The 18,340-nt window shown below is 46.8% G+C and overlaps 2 protein-coding genes across 8 annotated transcripts in view; both read right to left on the bottom strand.

The window, feature by feature from the left end:
- The window catches only part of DHX16 (DEAH-box helicase 16), a 111,946-nt gene that overhangs the window by 12,159 nt on the left and 81,447 nt on the right, over nt 1–18,340 (bottom strand). The window lies entirely within an intron of this gene.
- The window catches only part of PPP1R10 (protein phosphatase 1 regulatory subunit 10), a 22,582-nt gene continuing 6,113 nt past the window's right edge, over nt 1,872–18,340 (bottom strand). For 2 of the 7 annotated variants that reach the window (XM_082209384.1, XM_082209385.1), the window contains 18 exons: nt 12,824–12,941; nt 12,252–12,338; nt 11,669–11,804; nt 11,374–11,425; nt 11,171–11,248; nt 10,680–10,850; nt 10,170–10,275; nt 9,552–9,661; nt 9,126–9,226; nt 8,052–8,199; nt 7,579–7,740; nt 6,624–6,870; nt 6,041–6,116; nt 5,379–5,573; nt 4,831–4,945; nt 4,343–4,450; nt 3,422–4,042; nt 1,872–3,005 (listed from right to left, as the gene is read on the bottom strand). In XM_082209384.1, the coding sequence (XP_082065510.1) occupies nt 2,896–3,005; nt 3,422–4,042; nt 4,343–4,450; nt 4,831–4,945; nt 5,379–5,573; nt 6,041–6,116; nt 6,624–6,870; nt 7,579–7,740; nt 8,052–8,199; nt 9,126–9,226; nt 9,552–9,661; nt 10,170–10,275; nt 10,680–10,850; nt 11,171–11,248; nt 11,374–11,425; nt 11,669–11,804; nt 12,252–12,338; nt 12,824–12,930 (2,730 nt within the window). In that variant the 5' untranslated portion in view covers nt 12,931–12,941 and the 3' untranslated portion in view covers nt 1,872–2,895. Of the gene's footprint in view, nt 3,006–3,421; nt 4,043–4,342; nt 4,451–4,830; nt 4,946–5,378; nt 5,574–6,040; nt 6,117–6,623; nt 6,871–7,578; nt 7,741–8,051; nt 8,200–9,125; nt 9,227–9,551; nt 9,662–10,169; nt 10,276–10,679; nt 10,851–11,170; nt 11,249–11,373; nt 11,426–11,668; nt 11,805–12,251; nt 12,339–12,823; nt 12,942–18,340 lie in introns of those variants that run through there. The other 5 variants (XM_082209381.1, XM_082209382.1, XM_082209386.1 and 2 more) reach the window with 5 other exon arrangements.

The following is an 18,340-nucleotide window of genomic DNA, read 5'->3' as shown; positions in this document are numbered from 1 at the left end:
CAGATCAGCTCTGTCAAAACTCATACCTGAGCCAGGGCTCTCCCTCTGCTTAAGGGTAGAGTCAGCCATTCTTTTGCCAGTGGTAGAGCATTACTGCCACCTTCAATTCACACCTATATATTCTGAAAGTCTGCTATAAGTAGCTTAGGAGCCATAGCACCGACTGCCACATACCCATCACTGTTTAAACTACACATTACTTGTTGCGTTCAACCTATCCAGCAGAACTTTGGAGGAAGAAAAGCCACCTCTGTATAGCTACCTGAGTTAAACTGCTTCCACCAAGGGTGATGTTAATGTCAGTGGCTTTACAATGTCGTGTCCTGCCCTCGGTAGATATTACCCCAAAATTGATGAAATACCTAGTTTTGTAGCTCTGCAGTTTCATGTATGGTGTGAAATGGGCAAGCCCCTTTCAGAAAACAAGCTAACTATGCCCAGATCACATACTGAAGGTCCCAGGCCACAGAGAGGTTAGGCTGGCCTCAACTAGAGCCAGGGCTTTTTCGGCTGTGCCCCCAATCTGGTGGAACACTCTGTCACAAGAGACTAGGGCCCTGTGGGACTTGACATCTTTCCGCAGGGCCTCCAAGACAGAGCTGTTCCACCAGGGCACAGCCTGACTCCCTCCTTTGGCAATCTTCCTCAGAACTTTAGCCTAATGGTTGCCATCAATTTGAGTTGAATGAATTTTATAATGAAATGCTTTTAGAATGTTGTACTATTTTATTGTTGTTAGCCGCCCTGCGCCCGGCTTTGGCTGGGGAGGGCAGGATATAAATAATTTTTTAAAAATTATTATCATCCTTGGCATTGGCATTATGGAAGATAATGCCTGCACGTTAAGAAATGGATGTGGAAATTATCAGAAGATTAGAAAGGCTTCAGAGAAACATGTTTAGTGAAGACGACACACAGGCCAAGACAGTGGGTCTCTTCGAACTACAGCATGTCTGGGGAAACCTGTGGGCCTCTCTACATGTTGTTGAGACTCCCAACAGCAGCCAGGGATGACGGGTGCCAAGTTGCATGATGGTGCCTGGCCTATGTGGCAGAGGGGAGTCAACCCCAACTTGCCTGGCTCAACTTCAGAGGAAACTTTAAAAATTCTCAGCACTCGACAACAAACTTGTTTTAGCAAACGTGCAAAAAAGGGGCAACCTAAATGAAGCAACTCTGTGTGGAAAAATAATGGCTGGAGTTCACTAACAGCAGGAGAAAGCAAGCAGGGACATTTGACAGAGTTGTATGAAGAAAGTGGACTGAGATAAGTTTTTCTTCTTGTAATGCAGTGGTACCTTGGTTTGCAAACACGCCAAACCCGGAAGTGTGTGTCCCAGTTTGCGAACTTTTTCTCAATTACAACTCATTTTTTTTGGGTTACGAACAAATTTTTTTTTTGAGGCCCCATTGGCGAAAGCACGACTTGGGTTACAACCTGTTTTGGTTTATGAACAGACTTCTGGAACCGATTATGGTTCTAAACCATGGTACCTCTGTACTAGAAACTAGGCTCACTGGTAGTAGATTTGGGACAGACAGAAGGTTCAGAGTACTTTGCTGGGGAACTAGATAGTTCCTAGAGAATGTAATCGCTTTAATCTGCTGCATGTGAGCTTGCAGGAACTGAAGGCTGGAGATGTGTCTCTGGTTTGTGGAGCAAAACTCTTTTACCGTTTTCTTTTGCAAAAGAAACACTCTTGGACAGATGGTTCAATGAGAGCACCGCTCAAGCCAGCCTATGCTGGAGAATTGGCTGGTTCAGGTAATAATTCAAAACCATTCACCCCTTTTCCCCTCGAGCCCTGGTTCAATGAATACAATGTAATTTATTTGCCAGGGAAAAGAACAGCCAGCCCAGACGACAAGGGTTAAATTAGATAACTCATTTTCCCACCATGTTTATTACTAATGTACAAAATATACAAAACTTAGAGAGAGAAGAGACATTTCCTTGCCCTCAGGAGAGGGGCGACTGCACCCACTTCAAGGAGAACGGGAGACATAAGATGTAATGACAAGCCCACACCTTGTGAGACACTTAAAAAAAGAAAAAAAGAAACCCACAACCAACAACATAAATCAGGAAAACAAAAATTACCCCCCTAAATCATTAGAGTCAAGGTTGAGTTTTCATAGAAAACAGTTTGTAGGTTTCCCCTAATGACAGAACATAGCACCAAAGGAAACCGCATCTCTGCAGCCAGCGGGGAAGATGTGACAAAGGGGAGAGGCTGGGGCACCAGTAAGGTATTGTGCAAGTGGCAACTACTGGAATTCCCCCATCTCCCAGTGGGCCTTCAACCAGGGCTGTAGATTCGTCGACCGCAGAATAATCCAGAAGCGGCTGCTTCTCGCCCTGGCTCACAGGCGTGTTCCTAAAACGGCAGCGTTTGCCTGTGGAAGCCAGCTGTTCTGCCGGAGGAAAAGCAAAGTCCTCAGTGCAGGCCTGGTTCCTGGGAACCTGTGGTGGAATACAGCCCAGCCCAGGCAGGCCTTTCAGAGCTGCAGTGCCTCTTCCTCCTCTGCTGGTTTTCACAGGGATATTTACACAGGTCGGTCGGCTTTTCCAAAAATCCTGCCCTGACGTCTCTTGTGCTTTCACAGCCATGGGTGGCCTCATCGCTCCACAGACCAGACGGAGAAGGTGCCTCCCAGTGGTTTCCTCTTTTTTTGGGGGGGGGGATGTGGCAGTTCATATCAGTAGCAGCGGAGGGGAGAGTGGTCGGCTCCCCCTTGCCCCAAACGTTTAAAGGGCCTCACAGAAGCCATAAAAAGGTGGATGCAGCATGAGTCTCGAGAGTTGGGGGTTCAAGTCCCAGAGTCCGTGACATGGGAATGTGTGCTGATACCACAGTTAAGAAGAGCTGGGGAGAGGGGCCCGGGGCCCTGCGACTAGGGCAAGGGCGGCCCGTTGACGCCAGGGTGGTAGAAGGCACACTTGTTCTCGTACCTGCAGCTGCCTTTCATCGTGAAGTGACGGCAAACGGGGCGCTCCGACCTGTCTGCGAGGCAAAAGGGAAGGGACAGGGCAGTCAGCCACGGCGGGAAGGAAGTTCGGGCCACTTTGCATGCACCCCTTCCCTCAACATGCTGTTACATCCCAGCCACCCGCAGACCCAGAATGCGATGCATCACAAAGAACCAAAGATGGCAAAACAAGTTTCAAAAGCAAGCATGCTATTAAAAGTAAATGGGAAGAGACTATCCTATGCCCTGGGCAGCATTGTTAACATCTGAAGAATCTGCTTTAGGGGCCAAAGACAAAGGGGACGGACAATCTGTATTCAAACATTTCTGTTCCCCTTTGCTTTTTCTTTTAGCAGCTGCTTGCCTCCCTGTGAAACTCTGCATGCTGTGCTGACACCCTTGCAAATCCCACCCCATCAAGGGAAGAGCACTGAAAATCTCCAGTATTTACCTCCACCATGGCCGCCTCCGTGCCCCCAGCCGTGGTCCCCTGGGTGACCTCTGCCGTGGTCCCCTGGATGTCCCCTGCCGTGGTCCCCTGGGTGACCTCTGCCGTGGTCCCCTGGATATCCCCGGCCGTGGTCCCCTGGATGGCCACCTGGATGTCCCCTGCTGTGGTCCCCTGGATGACCGCCAGGATGTCCCCGGCCGTGGTCCCCGGGGTGGCCCCTGCCGTGGTCCCCGGGGTGGCCCCCTCCTCCGTGGCCTCCGTGGCCGCCGCCGTGTCCCCCTCCGTGGCCGCCACCGCCGTGTCCCCCTCCATGGCCACCGCCCATGCTGTTGTTGGGAGGGCCACCCCTACCATTAGGGGGGCCGCCGTTCCGCCTGCCGCCTCGTCCACGGAAAGGGGGCTCTCCGCCTCTGCCACCTCGCCCACGGTGAAAAGGGCCAGGGCCGGGGCCCGGACCAGGGCTGCCGCCTCTCATGCCTCCGTGGGGCCCACCTCGCATGCCGTCGGGAGGGTCCCAGTAGCCATCATTACACTGGGGAGGGGGTGGCCCCATCATTCGAGGCCCGCTGGGCACGCCAGGGCCGGGTGGCATGTTAGGACCAACTGGGCCCCCGTGGGGTCCTGGGGAAGACAGAAGGGGAGCACAATGAGCGTGGCTTCGGGTTTAGCCAAAGAAACACAACTGACAATCGTTTTTCAGGAATATGCCATGCCCCCCTCCCCCAATCCCAGGGATAAATCGGTTGGTAAGAGCATAAGTCTCTTGATCTCAGGGTTGTGGTTTCGAGCCCCGCATAGGGTGAAAGATTTCTGCATTGCAGGGGGTTGGACTAGATGATTCTCATGCTCCCTCTTTCAGCTTTTTGATTCTATGATTCCATGCTGGCCTTTTCTTTTTAGGAAGAACCCATCTCTACTTACCAGGCATAGGTCCTGGAACTACAGGAGGGAAGAGCTGCATGTTTTTGGGCCCCGGGGGAAATCCGTTGGGGACTGGACCGGGCCCTGTTCCAAGCAGTCCGTGAGGAACTATAAGGAGAAGAAAGGAACTGTTAATGGAGTCCCATCGCAAAGGAGAACCAGAGAAAAACAGCTGTATATGAAAGAAAAAAGAAAGGAGAGCGAGAAACAGCTCTACATAACCACCAGGCTAAACCCAACCCATTAGCCACTGTAAGCCTGGAATTCAAACGCAAAGCTTTGGCATGTCCTCCCTTGGATGGGCCACCCAGTCCTTTACTTAGGCTTCCATTTTAAAGTGGGGGGAAGCAGCCCTATGATGCCTTATGCAACTGACTCGTGGGGAGGAACTGTGTGGCATATCTGGGAGGACAGCTGATGGAAACAGCGAGGCCTATTCAACATGGGGGGAGGGGGAGGGATTAAGGTGCCATATGAAACCAACTCACCTCCTGAAGGACCCGGTCCAGGCTGACCCTGCAAGTTGCCCAGGAGGTGCTTGATTTTGTCGGAGTAATCTGGCTGCTTCAGCAACTCTTCTGTTTTGTGATTGTTGGAGCCACCCTGCAATAAATGGGGAAGATAAGCCGTGGGGTTAGAAAGGAGGTCTGCAGCCTTGGCCTACCCTGTCCCCACTGGCTACACTGGTCCTGCGTACACCTCTGCTTAGCTGGGGCAGGGGAGCTACTCCGGTTTTGCGCAAAGGAAGGCACCAGAAAACGGGTTTCAGGACAGAATCCCATTTATCAGCTTCTCTTCCTGGCGCAGTGTGGGATAGTCTCCTGCTCTTTTTATTTCATGAGGGGAAGAGGAGGAGGAGGATTCTGGTCTCTGCACCTATTTGAAGGTGTCGGTAAGATGGGGCCAATAGTTGGCTCAGCAGAAATTCGGCTTCTCAACTGCAACGGAGGCAGGTGAGAAGGAGGCATGGCAGGCCAAGTCAGCTGCGGTTGGTTTTCTGCTGTTCAAAAGACTGCAATGTGGCAGTTCTAGTTACCATGATGGAGGTGAGGATCTCTTGCACGTTGATGGAGTTGGGGTTGGGGCCCTGCGGGTTCTTGCCTGCCCCCATGCTGCCCATGAGGTTGGCCAGGACCGGGGGCAGCTTCGAGCCCCCAGCTCCGTCCGGAGACTGCGAGGCGGTGGTTGGGTCGAGTCTTTCCTCGTAGGTAGCCTCATCCATGGAGCATTCCTGAGAGAGGTGACAGAGGAGACAGAAGGAGTCAGCAGAGGCTGGCTGCTGGGGAGCTGGCTGCTCAAACCCAGGGAGACGGGGCGGGTGGGTGGGTGGGTGGGAGAGCCGGCTGTTCTAGCCCAGGGGACATCGGCTGTGCTTCTGATCCAAAATATTCCCCTTCTCCAGCTTGTTTCCACTACACAGAAGGGAAACCAACACAGAGAGGGGGGGGGGGGAATAGGCATAGAGCACAGGGTTTCTGGGTCCCTTTCTAAAATATGCTTTCTTAGCACAGGGAACCTAGGAGTTTTCGTCTATCAAGTGTCCTGCTCTTAAAAAAATAAAATATTGGCCTGCTGCACAGTTGCAAGACTAGCCCTGGCTATCACTCCCACTCCTGTCGTAGCCACTATTTTTTATTTTTTTGCTTTCCTCTGCTCAAAGCAGGGGATTGGAAACCACCAAAGTGGGAAAGCACTTACCTCATCCAGAGGAATGAGCTTGGGCGGCACTGGCTCATAGGACTCTGGGTCAGGCTCATGAGGACTGTCGGGAACACTAGGGAGAGAGAATATTAGTCTGGAATTAATACAGGGAGAGAAGAGACGGATAATGCCTTGCCTAAGTTAAGACTGCTAGGCCTGAAACTAGGAAAGCCAAGAAACTTGAAATCCCTGGGCCAACTCTGGACAGTTCACCTAGTGCCCTCCGTAATAAAGGTCCTTCTCCTGCCACATAGAGAGGACAAGCACGGTGAGAACTGCTGAGAGCCCAGATACTGCAGAAGAAACGGGAAGATAGAGCTATAACTGCCCAGGTCCTCCCCAAAATGGGACTAGCCATGGAATTGCCTCTCCCAGCCATGTAACTAATACTGTTTCTCCACTGCTGTCTTCCAGGATACATGACTGAATCCTTGTTAAAATTAGAGCATTGCCTATAGTCAGGTCCGTATTCCATCTAGTTTCTGTGTCCTATACTCAGTCTGGAAGTCATCTGCTGAAGATGACAGGGTCTCAAGTGCTCAAAATGCACACGTCAGCACATTTGCTGGAGTTCACCTACCTCTCTTTGGAGAGAAAGATTTCCTGCAAAATGCCTTTCTCGCGCTCAGCCTGGGTGAACTTCTCCTGGCTCCCGCTTCCTGGCTGAACCAGTGGAGAAGGCAAGTCAATGGGCTTCGGGTAGACCCAGGGGATCTTCTCCTCCATGGCATCGTGACTGAGCCGACGTGCTGTCTCAAAGGCCTCACGATCCTTCAGCATCTCTCGCTTGGCAGCTTCGCCAAAGTCTTTGATTTTGTTCACATTGACTGTGAGGACAGAGCAGACAGGTAAGCCTAAAATAAGATCTGGCAAAACTCTTTTTAACAATGCAGCCAGGGACCCTCGTGTGCAAACACTGAAGGTTCATTATTGCCTTCCCACACCAACTTCTTGGAAGGGAAAACCAATCCTTTCTGTTGATCAGCACAACAGAGAAACTCCAAATTTTCCCACAGCAAACAATATATGTTAGCCTAGAGGACCCTCGGTTCCTGAATATCAAAGCTTTAATTCAACAAAGAAATAAACCCTGGACATTACTGCTTGCAAAGAAACCCTTGATGAAAAACCAAGAGTGCCCAGAATACTGCATTTTTCGCTCTATAAGACGCACCAGACCACAAGACGCACCTAGTTTTTGGAGCAGGAAAAGAAGAAGAAAAATATTCTGAATCTCAGAAGCCAGAACAGCAAGAGGGATCGCTGTGCAGTGAAAGCAGCAATCCCTCTTGCTGTTCTGGCTTCTGGGATAGCTGCGCAGCCTGCATTTGCTCCATAAGACGCACACACATTTCCCCTTACGTTTTAGGAGGGAAAAAGTGAGTCTTATAGAGCAAAAAATACGGTAATTGTTTTCACTGCCACATGGCCTTGACTTAGCCACTGCAGAAGGAATCCCTGGGCTGGGCATGTGTGTTTTCGCATTCCAATTCCTTTTATTTGCACAAACCTTCTCTCCAGAACAGGGCACTCACCTCGCTCTGTCTCATCCAGTTCGAAGTAGAAGTATTCCCGCAGCTTGCTTTCCTCAGGCCAGCTCACAGTCTTCTTCTTCTTGCCCTTCTTTGTCAGCTGGGTTGAGTCGACCGGGCTATCGGCTGGTTTGGAATCCAGCAATCCGCCCTGCTCAGAGGAGTCTGCAAAAGCACAACCACATGCAAGCTGAGCAACAGAGATGCAGAGACATCGCATGCTTTGAATACCAGGGCCAGAAGAGGCGGGGAAACCCCTAACCTGTTTCAGATGCCATGTATATCCCTTAGGCCAGTTGCCTTTTAGACACCATGCACTAGCTGCTCAGGATCTCGCTTTGAGACAGCAATTTTAAGATGGTGAAGGCTTCCTGGACAAACTCAGCACAGCATCGGGTAAAAAGCTCTGCTCCATGTACACACACACACACACACAGAGTTACACTGGATGTGCCTTCCCTCCTGCTATTCCTTACTTGTCTCCATTGGCTCAGGAACCTCCACAGCTGGTACAGGGGTGCCAGGTCTATCCACATCCATTGGCTCTGATGCAGGGGTAAGCTCTGGTGAAGCTGGCTTGGTGGCACTCATTTCTTGAACTGGCTTCCCTTCAAAGGGGCTTGACTAAAGATTGAGAAACACACCCCAAGCCTCTATTTAGTTAACTGCCAGATACGGTGTTAACAGTAGGGGAAGTTGGGGCTTTGGCCATCAATATACATATTGATACATCCACCCCCATCGTTCAGCCCGGACACTGAGGTCCAGCTCTGAGGGCCTTCTGGCAGTTCCCTCACTATGAGAAGTGAAGCTACAGGGAACCAGGCAGAGGGCCTTCTCGGTAGTGGCGCCCGCCCTGTGGAACGCCCTCCCACCAGATGTCAAAGAGATAAACAACTATCTGACTTTTAGAAGACATCTGAAGGCAGCCCTGTTTAGGGAAATTTTTAATGTTTGATCGCGTTTTTAACATTCTGTTGCGAGCTGCCCAGAGTGGCTGGGGAAATCCAGCCAGAGGGGCAAAGTATAAATAATAATAATAATAATAATAATAATAATAATAATAATAATAATAACAACAATTCCTATTATTACCGTATTTTTCGCCCTATAGGACGCACTTTTTCCCCTCCAAAAATGAAGGGGAAATGTGTGTGCGTCCTATGGGGCGAATGCAAGCTTTCACTGAAGCCTGGAGAGCGAGAGGGGTTGGTGCGCACCGACCCCTCTCGCTCTCCAGGCTTCAGGAAGCTATCTGCAAGCCTTGGGAGCCTGCGGTAGTTCCCGCCGGGCTCCCACGGCTTGCGGAGAGCTGCCTGCACCCCAAAGCCTGGGCGCGCTGAGCAGTCGCACCCGGGCTTCGGGTAGCTTTGCACAAGCCGCGGGAGCCCTCCCACGGCTTGCGCAGAGCTGCCTCTATCCCCAGCCCCACGCCTGGGGGGGAAAATTTTTTTTTCTTTATTTCCCCCCCAAAAAAACCCAAAACTAGGTGCGCCCTATGGGCCGATGCGCCCTATGGGCCGAAAAATACGGTAACAGGTTCCTCTCACCTTTGCTGCAGTTGGAGACAAAACTTTCTTTTTCTTCTTGATCTTGATCCCTGGGACAGGGGCAGAGTTTAGGGCATCCAAAAAGCCCAAACCTTCCATAGCTGGGGATGAATGGAGAAAAACGGGTTGAAAGCAATTCTGTAATCAAATTCCCTCATCAGTGCAATCCTGAGCGTGTTTAGTCATAAGATGCCCCACCGTGCTCAGTGGGAGCTACTCCCAAGCAAGCATGGCAAGGTCTGCAGCCTCGGAAACATTCAGCAGCCACAACAGCCTCACTCATGAGGAAGGTCAGAGCACTGGTATTCTAGCTGCCTCTATAGAGCATGTTACTCCATAGGTCCTTTTCTACCTGGGACAAGCCTTCTGGGTAAGACACAATGGTGTGAACAACCATTAAAAAAAACAAAAATTAGAGAAGCTTACGTTGTGCGGGGATGATCTTGACTTTAATCTCTTTGGTAGTGTTAGGGGTGGTATTGAGGGGCTTGTATTTCTTCTCAGCAGGTGGGTTTTCTGCAATGGGAGTAGATGTGCTGCAGGAGGAAAAGGCACCCAGTCAGTTAAAAGAGGAGGGGGCAATAGGAAGGTCACCATCAGTTTCGGGAGTTTATATCTCTTGTAGTAGACAAATTGTCTTGGAGACACAAATTGCATATTTTATTCGTCTAACGAACGTCCCTGCTGTTGTTATTTATCCAATTTACAGCCCGCCCTTTTATCAGAAGATCCCAGGGCAGTGTGAATCCAGATTCTGCTCTATCACTATTCCAAACTTCCTTGCTCCAGCATATCTAAAAATCTGTGAACAGAACGGCTTGTGTCACTTTCTCCAACTATTACACCTCATTCACTACAGATAACAAACAAAAGGCCTCCTGTCACCATCAACTCCCGCCTCCTGAAAGAGTTGATGTTACAACTTAGGAAAGTGCTGGCTCAACAGGAATAATTGAAGCTTTCCCAATCCTGGGTTGAGATCCTCCAATCGACAAGTAGTTAAGAGCAATGAGATGAAGTCATCATTAGGATCCAAGGACTTACTTCTGTCTCTTCAGTGGTATTGGCTTCAAGTTGTATTTGTCCGAGGTTACTGCAGCACTGACAGTTTTCTTTACGGGAAGGAGGGATGGAGTCTCCATTTCCAGCCCTGCAAGTTAACGGCAACATTCAGTGTCATAACTGTTTCCAACAACAGCTGCAATGATCCCAGAATAGCTCTGCAAGTATGGTCTGCCTGCCTATCCAAGACTGCAAGCCAGCTGTTTCTAGAATGTATTTTTGCTCAAAAACGTATTATTTTGTTGGCTACATTTATATCCCACCTTTCCTCCCAAGGAGCTCAGAGTGGTATACACAGTCCCGTCCCCCCCATTTTATCCTCACAACAACTTGGTGGGGTGGGGCTAAGCTGAGAAGCTGCGACTGGCCCAAGGTGACCTCGTGAGCTCCACAGTTGAGTTGGGATTTGAACTCTGTTCTCCCAGGGTCCTAGTCCAACTCTTAAATGCTACACCATACTGCCTCATTAAGCATGACTATGCCAGCACTTACCGGTGGAACGGAACTTAGCATGGCTGGGCGCTGTAGTGCGAAGAGATTTTGGCTTTTCTTTCTTCTTCTCAGGGGTCTCTTCAGGCTTGGTTTCCGATTTGGCCTCCTGAGGCTTCTCCTGAACGGGTGATTTGCCTTTATTCTCCTCCTTCCGCTTTTTCTTGTCTCGCTCTGCAAGGAAGAATGAAGATCAGAAGGGTTAAAGTCGGAATACTTCCTGGCCTTTTCGGGATGTAGCTAAGGGAGATTTCATCACTGTTTGTACTTGCTTTAAACAATGTGTGAATATACCAATCAGACTACAATTTCCATCATCCCTGACCACTGGTCCTGTTAGCTGGGAATGATGGGAGTTGTAGTCGAAAAACAGCTGGAGACCAGAGTTTGGGAAACACTTGTTCTTAGTTCTGAAGGATGAGACCGGTTAACAGCCAGATTTGGCTATTACAAACTTAACCTAAGCATCTGTGAGACAGCGCAGAGTCACTCACCTGTAGGCTGGGAGCTACTCTGGGAGCGGATGACACCCATCCAGTCACTGACCAGTATTGAAGCCAGTCTGCGAAGCTCTGGAAAGGAGAGAGACATAAGCATTGAATGAGCTGCTGGAATATAGTGATAACCAATGTAAGGGTGCAGCCCCTAAGAGGGCATGTGTCAGAATTCTACAAGTGTCCAGGGAACAGGTTTTTACCTTCATCCTCACTTGTCTTGCTGAGCTGCTTGACCAGCTTGGCAGTATTGTTCTGAAATAGAAAGGGTGGGAGGAAAAAATAGGTTATCACATCAAGCAAAACGCCAGGCTGAAACAATGCGTGTCAGGTTGCTACTACTGCACCCAGGGGGTACTGGCTTTGGGAAAGGCGTGTGATCCCGAGAAAAAGGCCAAGCCCTCCTGGCCCACCCACCTTGCCACAGGGCATTTCTGCTGCCCTGAAACCCAAGGGCAAGGGTGAAGAGCAACGCCCAAAGCTGTTTCATTGACTAACTTGTTTCAGATGATCCACAGTAAGGGGTAAGTGTTGCAGGGTGAGCAGGATCTGCTGCAGGAGGGGCACGTTATTCGCTGCTTTTGAGCTGGTCAGCCACGTGTTGAGAAGCTTGTAGCCACCAACCTTGATGAATCTGCAGAAAGAGGGGAACACACTTTGTTGAGATAAGTGCCTTGCTCACCGTTCCTCCTAGATGGTTGCGACGAGTGCCTAGGATTTGTAAGACTAACTGGGAGGCGGACAGACAGGCAAAAGCAAAGCAGGGATATGAATATCCTGAATACAGGTAGGCTCACCTTGCTAACTATTATTATTTATTTCAGTATTATTTATTTATGTATCATCGAGAGGCCACAGGGTGGGTTAAAACATAAAATGCAAAATACGTGAAGTAAAGTGAGTGACTGGACAATTCAGTGGCATCCGTAATTATAGAAAGCATATTCCTTTTGCTGGAGGTGGCGACATGAGTCAGAAGTCCACCCCAGCCCCTTTCCTAGACTTAATCCACAGAACTCCCCTCTGCCTCTGGAACTAGCAGACCAAATTCTATTCATTAGAAACATTCAAAAGTCCTTACTTTGAGAGTATGTCTTGTGTTCTGGTCTGCAACAAGATGTTCAGATAGATGCAGCGACTGACCATCTTCTGGGCATCTTTCATCAAGCTAAAATTGGAGAAAAGGGAAATATTAACTACTACTGCAAGCAGGCCATCCAGAAGATGAGACTGTGTATAGTCAGCAGATAATATTTGTAAGGAAAGGGGAGCTTTTTCAGTGGGGTGACACACACAGATACATTTGTTGAGAGAAGGGAATTCAATTTCTATCAATTCCAGCTCACCCAGTAAGTTGACCTAGTTTTCAGAATTATATGCAAGGTCAGGCTTCCTCAACCTTGGCCCTCCAGATGTTTTGAGAGTACAATTCCCATCATCCCTGACCACTGGTCCTGTTAACTAGGGATGATGGGAGCTGTAGTCCCAAAACATCTAGAGGGCAGAGTTTGGGGATGCCTGCCATAGCTGAACAGCTGTAAACTACGCTGGAGGGTTCTTACATTGCATGTACAACGTAAGGTTTTAGTAAGCCATCACTTTTCAGGAGTCACAACAAGCCTTTCAATTATACCCTTAACACTAGAAACCTACTTGAAAATTTTAGTGATTCCTTCATGTGTTTTGACTTCTCCATCTTTGCCAAGGAAACAGTCCAGTCCTTTCAGGAGTTCCTTTGGGTCTATCGGTCTGGAACCCATGGTTGGAAATTCTGATAAAATACAGGAGAAAAGGAGCGTACTACAGTTAGTTCTAACTCCTCAAAACAGTTAAAACTATACCTTCCCTTTGCTAAAAAAAGAAGTGAGAGAAAATTTCAGGGGGTAGCTTTCAATTCTAGTAAGTGCAAAGTATTATCATGTTTCCTCTTTAGATAAAGTTTTCAGGAGTCAATGTACAGTGCAGAGAAAGGATCAAGATTTGCACTGAAGAGTTATCCTATTCTTTGAGCCAACAAGCAGCTTCCTCAATCATATAAACTTTGGAAAATACAAAGGAGCAGTAAGCAAAGAGATAACGAAAGACAGTGAGAAACAGTGAAGAAATGCTACCCTCTGCACTGATAATTTGTTTGCCATTTTGTTGATCACCATGACCTTTGAACGTGTGTTGGTGAAATATGAAGGCCATTACAAGATATTTTGTTTCCAACTCCAACAAGTATTTTTTTAAAAATAAACATTTTGTGTTTCGCCACATGCAGTCCAAGTCTCATATATTTCAGTCACAACAAATGTCTTTCTACCTAATGTTCTGAGAGTTCTTCCCTACTAATATCATAAGATTTTATAACTTTTACGAACTTCATAGCACAATCCTACACAAGTTTACTATCTTTAAGGCAGGATTATTCATACTGGAGTATGTAGGCCTGACTCTAAAAAGAACACTGTAAATAATTCAGTGAGATATAGCCAGGCTATAATATAAAAGTTCACGAGAAGTGTGAGAGGCAATATACCAGAATCTAGTTTTATTGGTGGTAACATTTCTGACATCCACTCTAAGTATTTGTTTTACAGGAATACAGCACACAGAAGAGCACACCCATTCAAAACGGGCAAGTGCGATGAACGAGCATTTACAACAGTTGCTTAGATGTAATTATTTCACTGGGTCACATAAAGGCTTCTTGGACCTAGCAGCTTGCAATTGTCCATTGCTTCATATATCAGGAAACAGCCAAGCAAGATCCAAGGGCCCTCTCTCTTGTTCCTCCACTGCCATTATTGTAAATGGAGCAGCAACCTCTTCTTGTTACACTAGCACCTTCAGGTGTACATTCAACTGTGTCATTAACCCACAGCACTTCTATTGCCATGAGCAGCAACATCAGGCACTCATAGGAAAGGTCCTATATTCCAGTGGGGGTCATCAGCCAAGTGCACAACCCCTTTTCTGAGGAAAGGGCTCATGAAGTTGCTATGCTCAGAAAGCAGTGTTTCAATGGTATATTCTGTGCGAGTCAAGAGTTGAAGCTGTGTGATTAAAAAAGGCCATGGCCATATGCATTTCTATGCTGCCAACAATAAAGGGGGCTGTCAGCGGATGTGCGAGCTTTATGGTAAAAGCTACCTGAAGAGGTTCATGAATCATGCTCTTTTACTGGCAACTTCCCCTAACGTTTAATGTACTTCTCAACTTTCAGGGCCAGTTGTTATAATATATAGCTGCTGATTGTCAAGGCCCCAAAGCACAGGGCAGTGCTTGGTCATGGGTAGCAATTGAGCTAAATTGTAGCAAGGAAGCCAATTTAGTTTAAATCTGATCCAGTGCATGGTTCTCTCTCTCTCATGAGCACACATTATGGGTGGCAGCTGGTTTGAGACTGTGCAGTGCTCCAGCTGTGCCCCCTGCAATTAAACCAAGAGCAGCTGATGTTTCTACAGTTAACTTCTGGTAGCCAACGTAGGAACTTGCTGGTATAAAATCATGCCCGAGTCAAGACCGTCTCTTCCTCACATTATGGTTTATTAGTCTCTGAAAGAGTACCATGTATGATTGACCAACACAAATCTTAGAGCGGCAGTGAGATGCCAGTTTCATGTTAAGATTTGGGGCTTCCTGATTTTCTATCTTCTTTGCAAGGGCAGCTAGTTGCATCAAGAGGCGTGCTAGCTATTGAAATTGTTCAAAGAGGTAGCCTGTAGCAACCTGCTAAGCATCTTTCTACTGGATCAGGCTCAGATGCCAATCTGAAACAGGGTTGCATCTATGTAAATGTCACTTATCTAATGGCAATACAGTATGCATTCTGAAGCACCTTAAATCCTTGCAAGTTTGATGCAGTAGCAACTGTCTGTGTTGAAAAATGTACTCTCCAATTCAAGAAGTCTGTAGCATTTAATATATGTAGCTGCCTGGAAGACTAAAACTACCTTTGTGTTCACTCTCAATGTGAAATTGGACTGGTGACTTGAGTTGCCTTCTGTGGAGGCATTATCTCCCAGCAAGTGTGGTTTCAAGTTGTTGTTTTTTTAAATACAGGACTAGACTACAAAATCCAGATCTTCTCATAGGCCTGCTTTTTTTCAGTGCCTGAGATTTCCCCCTAAATCAATAGGGTCCAGGAGAGGTCCTACATTCTTCTAAATCCTTGAATTTGGTTATTTTAAAAAGTGAGTCCACTGTTGGTGATAATCAATAGGTTATTATGCACTCATATGATGGAAAATTAAATCCAAGGACAGCTGGGCAACTGAGCAGGAGATTGGAAGGTGTTACCAGCTTGTGGTTGCTTGAAGATCTTTTTGCGTGGCTTCAGTCCAGTTCTGAAGCATTTGCATTCAAGGTCCATGTTTGTGAATTCACCCTGTAGTTCATAGGCCAAATGACCAAGTGGGCTTTGGAGACTGAACTCCCCCTTTCACCCCACAATATGGCCTTTCACATGCAAGGCAGCAATACACTGGTGACGAAGACTTGCACTGATGATGCTTGGACTCAGCCTGCTGTGGCGGTGAAGAGAGGACTTCAGTCTCCAGAGCTGTCAATCTGGCAATTTCCAGCACTACATTCCCAGGAGAAATTCAAAAAATATGCATGTTACTTATGTACAATTTCAGCAACTTCAGTCTGCCCAACCTCCCTGGCCTTGCAATCAGTGGAACACTGAGAACACCTACATCTGCAATGTGGAGAACTGAGGTAGCAAGTTTAACTAGTTGGTGTTCCACGCCTGTGTTTGAGGGTCTCTCCTTTTGTTGCCATTCGATCCGCTACAAAGATGGACTATAATTTAAAGTATCAATGTGCGCTACAAACCTTGTGAGACTGGTAATTCTATAGAACAGTCCATTCTCAACTTTCCAGGCTCCATAGCTATGGGTTTGTGACAATGTTCCCCACATCCATTTCATGCATGAATTTAGGTGTATTAGTAAAGTAATTAGATGTAAAGTACATTGGACATTAGATGTAAAGTAATGCAAGTAATTTTAAGTCCCCTAAGGAGCAGTATGACACTGACCTTTATCAGGGTTTACTGGACTCCAGGATAAAGCGCCACATTTATGAGAAAGCCCTGAGACACTTCAGAAAAAATAGCACATATGTATTATGGCACAAGCTTTCATGAGCTAGCGCGTCCTTATTTCTGATTAGATTGGCTCTAGGTTCTCAAGTTTATGCCACGACACTTTGAAGATATCACAGGTCCCGTTTGCTTAGCTTTCAGCTGCTATGAATTACATCCCCCCCTATAAAGAACATTAATCTAAGTTCCCCCCTTCAAAAAAGATGTCATTTCCCTGCATATGCACAAAGCTACAGTATTAGGATTGCAAATGCCATATAATTATTTTTGTACAGAAGCTGCCCCACAAAATACTGCTGACAGATTAAGAGTCAATACTCTGAAAAGTAATCTGTGTTAGATGATGACTTGAAAGAAGTTTTCAAAGCAACATGTCCTGTAATAGAATCCTGCAAGGATTATGGACAATTTACTAATGAAGGGTTTAGAGAGGCAATTTACCAAGGGCTGGGGTAAATGTACTTACTGTAAATTAAAAAAGCTAGAGTAGGGAATATGATGGCAGCAAGCTACTTTAACAGCTTAGAAACAAGTTGAAACCTTTCATATGCTCCAAGGTACATAGTTAGATTCTGAAAAGGAACGCTATGAAAATGGCAATGTGTTTGATTTCAAGATATAATTTTAGCAGAATTATTCTTATTTCTAATTATGACTCACAGTTCTCAATCTCATACTGCCAGCTTTTTCTCTGCAGCTGTGACCCTCTCCTCTACTACACAGCTGTAAAACAATAACCTATTTGACCAAGACATTGCTATAACATCTCAACAAACTGAAGAGTTAAGAGTTTCGCAGTCATTCCAGGTGTATCACACAGGATTAGTAAAGATACATTCAAAATTCATGCTCATCATGAAGTTTCCATTCCCTGTACAGTAACTATGCATGTAACACTTCAACTCTGCAGAAGTTGTTCCCAAACAAACAGGCTGCACAAAGCCATACAAAAGTTAACAGTACTACTACTAATGGAGGGGGAGATGCTGTTTCATTTGTGAATGTGGATACAGCAATGCCCATTCTTTTCTTAGCACATTAGGATTGTTTTAACTGTTTGACAGTGTCAGTTATACAGAGCTGGTTTTGCTATGAAGCCAAAAACTGGTCAACATTCATCCTCCATTAGAAAAACTAGTTAACTGACCATGCTAAAATTCCGAACATACAGTGGACGCGCGGGTTGTGAACGTGATCCATACGGGAGGCACGTTCACAACCCGCAGCGCCGCGTCTGTGCACGCGCGGGTTGCGATTTGCCGCTTCTGTGCATGTGCCGAAACCTGGAAGTAACCCGTTCCGGTACTTCTGGGTTCGGCGCGGTGCGCAACCCGAAAATACGCAACCTGAAGCGTCTGTAACCCAAGGTATGACTGTATTGAAATGTGACATGCAATTCAGAAAAATAAGGGCCATGTCAGATCCTGGCAAGTCGACAACAGTATACTCCGATAATCTTCCTGTAGCTGACTAAACCTCAAATATATGCTATATTTCCCAATAAGGCACACAGGGGAAGATTTTAGGGCCTGTACTCATTAACATGCACATAAATCCAACCCTCAGTAACCTTACCAGAAATGGCAACTGTGCTTGTCTCCAGTCTATACAGTTCTAGTATTTGCAAACAGGGACATGATTTTACTACAACTTGGCACAAGAGCTACTACGTAGTGCCCAAGCAAACAGATCCAGTGTGAAACACAGTTGGCATTTTAAATATTTTTCTTCCAAATTAGAGGTAACATATTCCAAATACTAACCACAAAAATACCCCCCCAAATAAATACGAATAAAGGGCCATTTAGGATCAAAGCCTTCATTTCGTTTTTAAAAAACCCTGAAAGGGTAAGCAGTCTTTTCAAAGAGCAGACTGAAAACATAGGAATTCAATCAAACTCTGTCTTATTTAAGACTCGGAACACCATTCAGAACAAATTCTAAATACATCTGCACTCAGTCATGCCACCCCTATTTTGAAAAAAAGACAAAAAATAGTAAAATGCCAGATGAACATAAAAAAGGGAAGTCTCAGCATTCATTCCTTAACAGTTAACAAAACTACTTTTCACACT

Source organism: Podarcis vaucheri (assembly GCF_965113315.1).
Source record: "Podarcis vaucheri genome assembly, chromosome: 2".
In the NCBI taxonomy this organism is placed as follows: Eukaryota; Metazoa; Chordata; class Lepidosauria; order Squamata; family Lacertidae; genus Podarcis; species Podarcis vaucheri.
The sequence above is the reverse complement of the archived record's forward strand: the minus strand, read 5'-3'. Positions and strand labels throughout refer to the sequence as shown.